At 41.3% G+C, this 12,518-nt stretch overlaps 3 protein-coding genes across 10 annotated transcripts in view; 2 read left to right on the forward strand and 1 right to left on the reverse strand.

Moving 5' to 3' along the window:
• The window catches only part of LOC105354276 (uncharacterized), a 40,658-nt gene extending 38,213 nt beyond the window's left edge, over positions 1–2,445 (reverse strand). For 2 of the 7 annotated variants that reach the window (XM_078949051.1, XM_078949052.1), the window contains exons 1-2: positions 2,292–2,445; positions 1,505–1,581 (exon numbers count right to left, since the gene is read on the reverse strand). In XM_078949051.1, the coding sequence (XP_078805177.1) occupies positions 1,505–1,581; positions 2,292–2,311 (97 nt within the window). In that variant the 5' untranslated portion in view covers positions 2,312–2,445. Of the gene's footprint in view, positions 1–562; positions 779–1,292; positions 1,388–1,504; positions 1,582–2,291 lie in introns of those variants that run through there. The other 5 variants (XR_908936.3, XR_013656486.1, XR_013656488.1 and 2 more) reach the window with 5 other exon arrangements.
• A 289-nt stretch (positions 2,446–2,734) lies between these two features.
• Positions 2,735–6,129, forward strand: ndufa9a (NADH:ubiquinone oxidoreductase subunit A9a). The gene is made up of 11 exons (XM_020704266.3): positions 2,735–2,856; positions 3,238–3,411; positions 4,110–4,207; positions 4,327–4,418; positions 4,524–4,665; positions 4,751–4,853; positions 4,927–4,997; positions 5,072–5,148; positions 5,334–5,429; positions 5,649–5,715; positions 5,884–6,129. Exons 1-11 carry the CDS (start codon positions 2,802–2,804, stop codon positions 6,052–6,054), a joined length of 1,146 nt encoding a protein of 381 aa, XP_020559925.1. The 5' UTR covers positions 2,735–2,801; the 3' UTR covers positions 6,055–6,129.
• Positions 6,130–6,470: 341 nt separating this feature from the next.
• LOC101159988 (putative polypeptide N-acetylgalactosaminyltransferase 8) lies at positions 6,471–12,510 on the forward strand. 2 transcript variants are annotated; one of them, XM_011476627.4, is made up of 11 exons: positions 6,471–6,857; positions 8,105–8,354; positions 8,440–8,603; positions 8,701–8,884; positions 8,981–9,178; positions 9,269–9,383; positions 9,464–9,649; positions 11,593–11,730; positions 11,839–11,934; positions 12,014–12,181; positions 12,250–12,510. In XM_011476627.4, the coding sequence occupies exons 1-11, from the start codon at positions 6,689–6,691 to the stop codon at positions 12,385–12,387; spliced, it is 1,806 nt and encodes a 601-aa protein (XP_011474929.2). In that variant the 5' UTR covers positions 6,471–6,688; the 3' UTR covers positions 12,388–12,510. The 2 variants fall into 2 exon arrangements, with proteins under 2 accessions (XP_011474929.2, XP_078805175.1); XM_078949049.1 differs by having other exon boundaries at positions 6,489–6,857; positions 12,051–12,181; positions 12,250–12,384.
• The last annotated feature ends 8 nt before the right edge of the window (positions 12,511–12,518 follow it).

Below are 12,518 nucleotides of genomic sequence, written 5' to 3' on the forward strand. Positions count from 1 at the left end.
TCTTTAAAAAAATAACTAAAAATAAATAAAACAGTCAACCCAGTCATCTGAACAGTGTTTAATAAATTAAACGAGGATGAATTAACTCCCACACAAGTTCTTGTAAAAACAGAATTGGCTACCAAGTTGATGTAGACCTCAAAAGACCACCACTGTTTACAGCAAAGTGGCTTTAACCGATAAAGTTATGCAGATACCTGAAAATGTTAACCAAGTCAGGCTCGAAATGTCCACCTATCACTCATCAGGACAAGTTTCAGTTCAGTCTGACCTTCCTTCCTTTATATGCAGCCCACTTTTTAAGAACAAAACCCAAATAGAGTAGAGAAGTCCCAAATTCATCATACGGCATGGTTTCTCCAGAGCTTTTGTTTTTAAAACGACCACATTCAACTTGAAAAAATCTCACCAAAATGTAAATTACCTTTTCAGGTACCATTCAACTGACATTCCATAATGACACTACTCCCCCATGTAGATCCAAACCATAGCTTGGTTTTCAAAATAAAGCTGAATGGTTTTCAGAATTGTTCATTTTACACCCAAATGTGCTTTAGCGTACCTCAAGCGACTCTGTGGCATGTGTGCAGAAAAGGCTTCTTCTGCATTACTCTTCCATACAGCATCTCCTTGTGCAAAGCGCGCTGAATGGTTGAACGATGCTCAGTGACACCATCTGCAGCCAGATCACGTTGTAGGTCTTTGGAGCTGCTCTGTGGGTTGAGTTTGGTTGTTCTCACCATCCTTCGCCTCTGCCTGAGATTTTTCAGATATTTTTCTTCAGAGAAGATGCAAAGAGAAAAACTTGCTCTTTAACAGTCCTCTTCTCATGTGTATGTAGGTCAAGGGTCAATGAGCTTATAAAACAAATTTTGTGTTCCAATAATTATTGCTAAAGGTAGTCAAATCAATAAAACAACCGGGGTGCCCAAATTTACACACCTGCTTTTTCTGTTTAAGTAATTATTGCACAGTTTCTTTAGATCCAATAAACTTCATTTCACTTCTCAAATATCACTGTGTTCATCTGCTATATGATATATTTAACTGAAATTGATGATCCAAACAACCAATGATTTATGAAGAAAAATCTTGAAAATTATCAGGGGGGGGCCAAACTTTCTCATACCACTGTATCACCAAGCGTTGGATTGCTCACCCACTAATAGGGAACGTGAGCCAGGTTAGTTTTGGCACAGCGGCCATAAGGAGAGGACAGTGGCGGCACGGCGGCCATAAGGAGAGGACAGTGGCGGCACGGCGGCCATAAGGAGAGGACAGTGGCGGCACGGCGGCCATAAGGAGAGGACAGTGGCGGCACGGCGGCCATAAGGAGAGGACAGTGGCGGCACGGTGGCCACTTACAGGTTGACGCTCTTCCTGAAGTCTGTGGGTGCAAAAACCTTTTCTTAAACCTAAAACTCAGTACCAGAGCTGCACTTCCAAAGCCTCCGTCTATCTTTCAGCGGTGTAACTTGAACAGAGTGTTTCAACAGTCAGTTACCTCTTAGTTTTGTTTCTTTGTGTGCTTTGTGTCCACTTTTCATTCCAGGAGAGTTCACGCTCTTCCAGCAAGGAATCCTGGGAAAGGGATGGGAGTAAAACCACAGTTACACTCTGTTCAAACCAGAAAACACCCAGCTTAACTTCCACGTCACATCCCACAGGAGTTTATTTTTAGACATGGCTGTGTTAAAAAAAAAATTAAATAAAAAGTCACCCCTTTTAAAGATTTACAAATCCTTTTTACTTAAAAGTACTTTGTCCAACAACTTTGAAGTTAAGCAACATGTTTTGTGTGAGATATTTGTTCTTATCTGGCGAACTTCACAGTATTTATTCATTAATTTTGATGATGATACTGAGTCAATTATATTTCTAGAGTGAATCTGTTTAACCAAGTTAAAATCTGTTAACTCCCTGAACAACATCCAATAAATCCATGATCCAACAGAACAACAAAATCCAGCAGGAAAAACTACATTTATGAAAACATACTACTGCAATATGTTTAGGACTCTATACAGTATAGTTCATTAAGCTACATTACTATTTGAAATAAAATAAAAAGTTTACATTTGTAAATGAATTCATAAAGGAGCAAAAAAATAATAAAAACTTCTTGAAAAGCCCACCAAAACAAAATGTTTTTTTCCGTCAGAGAAAAAGGTGTCAGGAACTAAACCTTCTCCTGCCAGAAATGGTCTCAATAAGGAACCTCTAACACGCTCACAGTCGAATATAAAATGTGGGTTAAAAAGCAAAAATATTAACAAACAAATCAAGCAAACCTGAAGCTCCATCGTACCATTCCGGAGAACTGGACCGCCTAGGCGCACCTGGACCAATTTTCCTTGATGAGCCCTCTCCTGCGGATGGGGGGGAAGCACGTGACCGGCCGTTCTTCCGGGATAACGACCAATCAGTTCAAAGCTCAGTTATTGATGCCAGGTACGTTCAGCTTTAGCAACAACATTGCTTTTTTATCTATTTTTTAGTTATTTATTTTAGAAATTTTACTGTTAAACATTTTTCTTTTTGTGATGCTTCTGTACTGTGACCGTATACACTTCAGTACATTGAATTCTGCATAAATTTGCATTTTCTTTTCTTTCTTTCCCTTCAGAATTTACTTGTTTGATGTTTTTTAACAAAATTTGTTGAGTGAAAAAAATGAAGGACTCCTATTGCTATCTATTATTGTAACGTCTGTTGGTAAAATTATACTATTTTTTGTAGTTGTTGAAAATAAATGTGTACATATCTGTTTTTGAGCCAACCCGTCTGCCGTAGTCGGAAAGATGGCGACCGCGGTGTTGATTAGCCGCTCTGCGAGTGTCCTTCCAAGGATATCGAGTAAGTATCGTTTCAGAAGTATTCACAAGATGTATGGGCGCGCGGGTTATTAGTCATTGCAGGTAGTGTGTTAATTATAATCACCTTTCTTACGTGTTAACCATTGAACCATACTCTCCAGCAGTGACCTTGCTAACAGGCTAAGCTAACCCTATGCTAGCAAGAGAGACAGCTAGCTCTTGCGACTGTGATTTTTGGTCAAATTCGTATTTTAAAACACAAATGCAATTATGACAACATATTTGGTGTCGTCGCAGTTAATTTCTTTTCTTTGCGCTGTGGTGAAGTAATCTAAAACCTATTGTTTTCAAAATAAAAGCACCACTTAACCCACATTCACCCTCGCGCTAACTGTCCGGTTTTTTCCTCTGGTCCTGACAGGCAGCTGCTCCCCCTCTGGATTAGCAGCAGCCTCTGTCACCACAGTCCAGCAGAGGAAGGTCCACCATGCTGTCATCCCCAAGGGGAAAGGAGGACGCTCATCATCGAGCGGAATATCGGCCACTGTCTTCGGTGCTACGGGTTTCCTAGGTCGATATGTGGTCAACCGGCTGGGTGGGTTTTTCCATTCTTTCTAATTTGGTATGACGTTTCTTGATAGCTTAAAGTAGCATGGATATATTTTATGCATATAAGGGGAAAACATGTGGTTTCAAGCATTAAAGTCTCACTCCGATCATCTTTTGTCAAATTCAAAAATGTATCGTTTTCTAGCACTTAGTTTCTGCAGAGCGGCAGGAGATCATCAGTAATTCCTCTGAGTTGAGGTTGGGGCGGTTGGTGCAGATTCGTCTTGGCCTCCTTTCCCATCATCCCTTTGTTTACACTATCCCCCGCTGGATTACAGTCCCACAACGTTACATAACCGGTGCAACAAAAATGTTGAGCAATATTGGAGCTGTCCACCAGTACAGTTTTAGGCCTCAGACGAGGAAACCCATGATGTGCATGGATGTATTTGTCTTCAACTAGATGCATCAGAATGGAGCTGAGCAGGTAGTTTGTTCCAACGTAACAGTTACAAGCATTTTCCAGTGGTTTTTGTTCCGTCTGCTCCTGATTCACAACAATTTGGATCAAGTAATACTCAGGAATGCAATTTTAAGCTTAAATTTCTTTATATATGTTTTCCGTCATCATAAAAATACCACAAGAACATGTGAAAAACACAATTTTCATTGGAGAGGGTGGAATGACGCCTTCATGTGTTGGAGACTGTTGCCTTTTAGGATTGATCTCATCTGTGCTTGCAGGTCGCATGGGTTCTCAGATTATCATCCCTCACCGCTGTGATCAGTACGACCTCATGTACTTTCGACCTATGGGGGATCTGGGACAAATCATTTTCCTGGTAAGGCGGTTGAACAGATTTATGTACCGGCAACATTTCAAGATTTTAAAACTTTCATTCTGAATTACTGATCTATATTTTTATCAGTAAACAGTTCCTTTATGCTTGCTCTTTGTCAGGAATGGGATTCAAAAAACAAAGACTCCATTAAGCGGGCATTGGAGCACTCCAATGTGGTCATCAACCTGGTTGGCAGAGAATGGGAGACGAGGTACAGTGGTCTGCACTAACTGCTTTTTGCGTGCACCGTTTGAGGATTGGATTCCAAACTGTCGCATGAATTTACCGTCTCGTACTTCTCCCCGTTGTCCTAAAGAAACTTCAGCTTCCAAGATGTCTTCGTGACCATCCCACAGCAGCTGGCACGAGCCACTAAAGAGGCGGGCATCAGCAAGTTCATCCACCTGTCGCACCTCAACGCCGATATACGCAGCCCGTCAAAATACCTGAGGAACAAGGTTTGCCGAGCAAGCTTTTGACATTCAGCAACGTCTGATTTTTCAAGTGCCTAGAAAAGTGTCGATCTTGTTTTCCGTTCGTCAGGCTGTTGGAGAACAGGTGGTGAGGGAGGAGTTTCCTGATGCCATCATCATGAAGCCGTCGGAAATGTTTGGAAGAGAGGACAGATTCTTCAACTACTTTGCAAGTAAGAACTTTTGTTTTTAATGACTCTACATGTTGGCTGCAAATTTGTCTTTTGATTTTTAATCTGCTTCCAGACATGCGCTGGTTTGGCAATGCTATTCCTTTAATGGCTTTGGGGAAGAAGACAGTAAAGCAGCCCGTATATGTAAAAACCTTCAAATCTTTAGTAGCATTTGGAATTGTTCTGTATTCCGTTATAATGCACTCCTTCTCTTTTAGGTGGCCGATGTGGGAAAGGCCATTATTAACGCAGCCAGAGACCCTGATGCAAATGGGAAGACGTTCGCGCTTGTTGGGTATGTTTGCAGTTTCCTCACCAATAAAATGACTCGCTGAGTTGTAATCTGTAAAAGGAAGTATGTTTTAGTCAACATAAGTTATGTAATAATGAAATAAATTTAACCTTTAGGGTCCTCAGTTCCTCTCCTCTTCTTTAAAAAGTCAAAACCCTGAATGTTTCTCTTTGTTCTGTTTTATCAAGTCCAAACCGGTATCTTCTCCACGACCTGGTGGAGTACATCTACGCCGTGGCGCACAGGCCCTTCGTGCCCTACCCTTTGCCCCGCCCACTCTACCAGTAAGAGCCCGATTCTGCATCAGGTCCGCTCAAACCTTCAGTCCTGCTGAGAACGAAGAAGATTCAGTCGCTGCTGAACACATTTGTACAATCTCCAAACTACAATTCTACACACCAGAGACATTTTTTATTTAGCAAATACTAATGATTAATGGAATGTAATAATGGTTGTTGGAGATGCTTGACTTCTCTTAACTCAGACTTTCTTCTTCCTCTTAGTCTGGCTGCACAGTTTTTCGCTTTGAATCCTTTTGAGCCCTGGACGACCCCGGATAAAGTGGACAGGGTATGAGCCTTTTTAAAGGATCAAACATACATTTAAGGGCTTTGTACTTGTAATTGTAATAGATATGATACATCTATGTATTTTTTTGCCTTTTTATCCTTTAAATCAATTGTTTAATTTGACAAAAATCAGAAAAAACTAACCACCATCATCCCTGTTATTTCCCAGTTTCACACAACCGACATGAAGTATCCCGAACTGCCGGGTCTGGAGGATTTGGGCATCACTGCTAATTCTGTAGAGCAGAAGGCCATCGAGATCCTGCGTCGGCATCGCCGATTCCGTTACCTGGAAGCAGAGCTGGACGAGACGAAGCCGGCCAAGACCGTCAATTATTAAACTACAGTCTAGGAGGGCTCCTTTAATGCTTTCTCTTTACCTGTTTTCTGTACATAAATAAAGAAGTATCCACAATTTGGTTTGAACCAGAAATTATGTCATTAAAAAAGGAATCTCGACATGAAAAAAGTGCATTTTTTTTAAAGATATTTCATGTTTGTTGGTGGGATTGGAATTCTAGTTCCTGAGATTTATCATTAAAAAAATCATCCTTTTGTCAAAAGTAAAGGTTCTTAGTTTGATTTGATTTTGGATTTGTTTCAAAAAGTCACAAACAGGGAATAATTAAAAAGCCAAAAACGTGAGCCATCTCTAATTTCCTGGAAAGGAACCCAATTTAATTTCAAGCATTCTCCATATCAGCGAGGACTGAAATGTACTTTGAAACCGTTCAGGGATCAGTCCACCTTTGCCCTCGTGTTCAGGTACGCGGCTTGGGAGAACGGCTTCTTCGGTTTGTCTCGGAAAAGCAAACGTGTTCCACAGAATTCTGCATTTCTAACCAGACAACAGAATTAAACCTTTAATCTGAAGATCACCTTCTCAAAATGTGGCCTGGAATCTCTTTGTGAGGATTTGCTGTTGTGGTGAAGAAAGCAGGACTTCTTTATTTTATTCTACATGAGCGAACACAATGAGAGCCTTTGTTAGAGCTGGAATAGTTGGAGTTGTTTTCGTCTTGCTGTACTCCATCACCTCCATGAGTGGAAGTTGGAGAGCTGCAAATCCTCCAGAGACGTCTGCAGATCAGGAAGCAGTGAACGCAAAGTTGGACAGAATTGAACAAACACTAAACAAAATGGGTGAGTAACATTTCCTGAATGTGATTTATGAAAAGAAAATGCTGAAACTGACTGAATTTATCTTGTTTGGAACAGTTTGGTGGCTGACTCCATATAATAAAAGGATCAGACATGACTGTAACCTGACAGAAGGATTGTAGTTTAAATGCACATGATTTTTGATAAACAACAACACTGATAAATTTATCATTTCACTCTCCTGTGTCTCAGTTTAAACTTGCATCTTAACGTCAGCAACTAAAAAGGGGTCTGCAACCTGAAGCTCCGGAGATTAAAAAAGTTGTTTTTTTTTTAAAAGAACGTACTCAAACTTTCTTCAACTTCTTCATAAACAGTTGAAGGAGAGTACGGATCAGAAGTCAAACTAAGACATTTTAACAGATTTTTGAGCGCTGTGTACCACAGAAAATCAATTGGATGTCAGTAAACGCAACCAGAATTAAGGCATGATTAGGCAGATTTTCTGTTTTTGGACAAACTAAACGATTTTAAGTGCATCTTATGGTTTGAAAAAAATGACAAGTCTCACCTAATTAGCCCTGATTTAATTTGAGTTTTGTTACTTTTATTAATTTTTGGCTGAGATGCACCACAAACGGTAAGATAAACAGTGCTTTGTATATCACTGCCAACATTATGCTACCTACTAATACATTTGCTGCATTGAGATGATCCTGGGTCTTTTATTTTGAAAGGAAGTCAGGAGAACATCTGTGAAAAGTTAAAAATTATTATATATTTTGGGTGGGGAAACTATTTTCTCTTCATGTTTCTTTTATGCCAAAAAAAACCCCAACAGTTTATTTATATTTAACACAGCAGTAACCATAATATGAGTAGAAATCAGTGCTGTACCTTTCTGAAGGGTGAAGGAAGATTTTGTGTCTCCTGCGTCTCTATAAGTGTTGAAAGTTGCAGACCCCTGGTTTGTGTTCATGATTAATAAGTAAAACAAAATCGATATATCAAAAGAGTTTCTCAGCTTCGCTTTTAGGATATGGTCATGGAAAAAAAATCCTATTTTCTGATCTCAATAGCCAGTTTAAAAAATCAGAATCTGTGCAGATAGAATCATGTGCAAAAAAGAAAAAATACAGTAATTTTTGGAACAGCAATTTACGTGGTGGTGTAGGGGTCAGCACTCCATGAAAGAAGTCCCTGGTTCAAATACTAGTAATCTGTTCTATCAAAGTCTGCCCAGAATAAGACTCTAAAACATCTGTATGTTCTCAAATCTCCTCAAAAAGCTAAGCTGATAGAAGAATCTAGCCAGAAGAGTTTTGCACATCCAGCTTTTCCAAAAGTGGTTGAAGAAAAGCCGAAGATTGTGGTTCCAAAGCTGTATCCAAACTCAGTCCTGTTCGCGAAATGGGGCGACGGTCTGTCACAAAAGGAGCAGAAGGAGGCCGAAGCTCTTTTCCAGCTGTACGGATACAACTCCTTCCTCAGCAATCAACTTCCACTTGACAGGAAGCTTCCAGACATGCGAGATCACAGGTACCTTTAGCAAATAAAAAATAGCACTCATTTACAAAAATAAAAAAATAAAAATCACACCATAGCATCTCCTTCCAACCTTTAGATGTCTGAAGAATTATCCCAGAGACCTTCCCAGCATCAGCGTGGTTCTGATCTACCTAAACGAGGCTCTTTCTGTAATTAAAAGGGCAATAAGAAGCATCATCACCCACACGCCACAACATTTGCTGAAGGAGATCCTTCTGGTGGATGACCACAGCACCTACAGTAAGCTAAGCTTGAATTAAGATAAAAATAAAAATAAAGCAGTAATCCATGTAAACCACCCCTAAACCAGAACTGTTTAAAATAATCTTTTTATAAGATGACCTTGGGAAGCCTTTACAAGACTACATCAGTGAGATCCACAAAGAAAGACCCGGACTCGTTAAGAAAGTGTGGCATAAGAGGCAAATGGGTTTGTCCCAGTCCCGGATCTCCGGGTGGGAGCACGCCACCGGCGATGTTGTGGCCATCTTGGACGCCCACATTGAAGCCACACAGGGTTGGTGAGTGTAAAAGCAGGAATGTGGTGGTCCCGGTGTTCATCGGGCACGGCGCTGCTGATGAACTGATGTCTGTCCTCTGGCTGGATTGTTTGGCAGGGCTGAACCCCTGCTGGCCAGAATCAAAGTGGACAGGACCGTTGTGGTGTCCCCCGTCTTTGATAAGATCCATTTTGATGATCTGCATGTGGAAAAATACATCCCCTTTTCCCACGGCTTTGACTGGGAATTGTGGTGCACGTACGAACCCTTCAGCCCCGACTGGTTGAAGGCGAAGGATGAATCGCAGCCTGGAAAGTGTGTCCGTTTACCAAACCAGATGAATTTGACCTTAGACCCCACGAGGGTCTCAGGGATCACCCAAGCAGTTCTGTCTGTTTTGCTCAGGAGTCCGTCTGTCATGGGGATCTTTGCAGCAGACAGACGTTTCCTTGGAGAAATCGGCGGACTCGACGGCGGAATGACCATTTACGGCGGGGAAAACGTTGAGCTGGGCATCCGTGTGAGTTCTTCCAACCGTAAACGTCACTTCAATAAGTTGTTCACATGATCACGAACAACCACGGTGTGTCGTCTGCACAGGTGTGGCTGTGTGGAGGAAGTGTAGAGGTAGTGCCTTGCTCCAGGATCGCTCACATCGAGAGGTCACACAAGCCTTACGCGCCTGACCTCACCCTGTCCATGAGGAGAAATGCCTTGAGGGTCGCAGAAGTTTGGTTGGATGAATACAAGAGAAATGTACAGATCGCCTGGAATCTTCCTCCTGAGGTTGGAGGCATAACTTATAGTTTTCCTTTTGATTTTTTTTTTTATTCAAAATGGTTTATTTCAAGCAAGAATAATGCACAAAACACCACAATCAGCAGTTATACATTCATCCAAAGACGTTCAAACTTAGGATAATTAGGACATTAAATCAAAGATTGCTTATAAAATCCCATCCCTGTTCCACCGTAACCATTTTCATTACATGAGTTATCATTTTCCGGTTCGTAGCTTTGATGAGATATCTATGCCTCACCAACACAGTTTCAGGTCATTAAGTCGCTCGAAGGTCGTCGTGAGAGCAGCCAGGAGGCAAAAGGCGTCCGATTCTTTACCCGGAACCGGATAATTTTAGATGATAATATGTAAATTTCAATTAATTAATCAAGCAGCGAGTTAAAAATGCTCCTTATCTGTTATGAACAAAGTGGTTTCACTAAAAAGATCCAATTCAAAGTCATAATTGACTAAATATTTCTCAGGTTGGTGGCGATGCCATAATCCATTCCAGATTCTTTCTTTGTCCAATGATTTTTTTGTGGGGAAAATTTCAACTTTTGAAAAAGCAATATGAAGCATTGCATAAACAATTTGTCTCCACAATTCAAGGAAAGGACAAAACCCTGATCGTTTTTAGCGCAGAATGACTTCTCCAACAGGTCCATGAATAAACAACCCCAATGGGTGGATATGAGCTGTCTGTGGGCAAGAAAAATCGGGGGGGGGGGGGCACAAGGTTGTAGACCACTTGATGAACCCGTACAGCAAAAATTTCAGTGTGTTTTTTTTTTCCTACGGGCACGCAGAGGCTATAGCGAGCACAGCACACAAGGGTAGCTGAAAAGCAGGCGAGTCCCACATTTTTTTTTATTTTTTCAACCCCCACAAATCCTGCAGACCGCACAAAGAGATCCTCTCAACGACCCACCAGGGGCCCGGACAAGCCAAAAACCCACAGCACCCGTACAGGTCTACAAACGCGTGTTCAAGCAACCACCTCCAACGGAAAGTCTTTTAATGTCTGTTTTTAAGCTTTAAGTACAAACCGCACTGCCATTGAACGCAAAAAGAAAGTTAAACCGGTTGAACTTTGACCAATCGGGGGATTTGGTAGTGACGTATGGGTAGTGTCTGTTTTAATTCACTGAACTGTTTAAATCATGGATCATGGATGAGAAATTAATAAATGTGGTTTGTGTCCGGCCGTAATTCTATGACACCAAGTCTTTCACATATAGGAATGGAGCTGTGAAAGAAAAAGCCTGGAGAAAGATTCACCAGATTTTCACCACTTGGGCGTTTCACACCGAGCCTCTTCCAACTGCAGGTGGCGGACATGTGCCAGTAAACAGTAGAAAAAGAAAATTAAAAAGAAGAAGCCCCTCCCTGCTCGTCCAGTGTACATGCGTCACACGCCCGGCGTGAACATAACTCAGGACTAGGCCTGCGCAACAGATCACAAATTTATCGTTATCGCGGGATCAAGCTGCACAATACGCGTATCGCAAAAGTTGGCAAAAATTGCGATAAATTGTTACCTTGAATGTGCTAAAACAATCTTATGGCAGCTTGAAGTATTCAACGAATCAAATAAATCCCTTTACACACTGCACGCTGTTGACCAATCGAATTGACCCCTTTGATGTTAGATGCCCGCCTCCTATGTAGACGAGGGCCATTTGGACTTTTATTTAAAATAAAATGCGGTACTTGAATGGAAATTATGCATTCATATGTTTTGCTATTTGTTCATGTATCACAAGTTACATCGTCATCGGAATTTTAATCGCCAATATCGCAAATCACAAGCTCCCCTCATGTCGTCCAGCCTACTTTGGACTGAGGCTGGGACATGTTGCTACATTCAGACTAGATCTGGAGATGTTATTTGGCCTTTTGTGTTTGCACCAAGCACACCACTCACACTCTCGTGAAATTACACGCAGGATCATGGCGTTGACACAGGTGACGTGTCCGAGAGGAAAGACCTCAGAGAAAAGCTGAGATGTAAACCCTTCAGATGGTACCTGGATAATGTGTACTCCAGTCTGGAAAAATGGGATAACATCCGGGGCTATGGAGTGGTAAGATTCATTTCAGCAATTGTCACCACTCCCTAGTTTTATTAAAACACTTCTGACAACGCTGGGCTAAAATGTTTGCGGTTAAATTGGAGGTATTTGAACCCGCAGCTGAAGAACAGCCTTTTGACAAACTACTGTGTGGATGAAGGCGTTTCTCCGGGGAACATTCCTTTGCTCTACGAGTGCCACTTCCAGAAAACGCAGGTGATGTTTGAAGAAGAAAAATTGAAAAGAAAGGAATGTATGGCAATAAACAAATATAATATGTTTTTTATTTCACCAGTTCTGTGTTTACAACACTGAAAACGAAATCATTGTAGGAGGGATTCGATCCCACAAATACAACAAAAACCGCTGCCTGGTGGATCCAGGTTCTGGAAACCTTCCCGCTCTGCACAGCTGTGAGCTGGCAAAGCAGAACAAGCTAGCCGTGCACTGGACCTTCAGCCAGGTAGCTGTAGCACATTCTGGACTTTATTGGTTTCTGCAACATTAATGCTGGCTCTGTCCTCTTTGCAGGGGCATGCAATCAGAAACAAAGCGACAAACCGATGTCTGGAGATAAGCCAGGGAGAAAACTATCACTACATGCTTATTATTCAGGAATGCACACGACAGAGCTGGAGGATTCAGCATCACATCAAGGAGTCCAGTTAAAATCCAAATACATTTTTTTTTTGGTATAAAGCTTCAAATGTTTGATTTTTTTTACCAGTTTGGAAAAACTACCACTCTTGTTCTTGTTTTTTTTTTTTTTTAAATAAACTCCTGATTTGTTTACTGATGTG

This window comes from Oryzias latipes, chromosome 6 (genome assembly GCF_053564925.1).
Source record: "Oryzias latipes strain Hd-rR chromosome 6, Olatipes_Hd-rR_3.1".
NCBI classification, from domain to species: domain Eukaryota; kingdom Metazoa; phylum Chordata; class Actinopteri; order Beloniformes; family Adrianichthyidae; genus Oryzias; species Oryzias latipes.

Excerpts from the sequence above, each read along its gene's own strand:
- LOC101159988 (XM_011476627.4), top strand. The coding sequence starts at position 6,689 with ATGAGAGCCTTTGTTAGAGCTGGAATAGTTGGAGTTGTTTTCGTCTTG. Across the intron at positions 8,355-8,439 it reads CCAGACATGCGAGATCACAG|ATGTCTGAAGAATTATCCCA; the intron begins GTACCTTTAGCA and ends TCCAACCTTTAG. Across the intron at positions 11,935-12,013 it reads GCCACTTCCAGAAAACGCAG|TTCTGTGTTTACAACACTGA; the intron begins GTGATGTTTGAA and ends TTATTTCACCAG.
- ndufa9a (XM_020704266.3), top strand. The coding sequence starts at position 2,802 with ATGGCGACCGCGGTGTTGATTAGCCGCTCTGCGAGTGTCCTTCCAAGG. Across the intron at positions 2,857-3,237 it reads TGTCCTTCCAAGGATATCGA|GCAGCTGCTCCCCCTCTGGA; the intron begins GTAAGTATCGTT and ends TGGTCCTGACAG. Across the intron at positions 5,149-5,333 it reads AAGACGTTCGCGCTTGTTGG|TCCAAACCGGTATCTTCTCC; the intron begins GTATGTTTGCAG and ends TGTTTTATCAAG.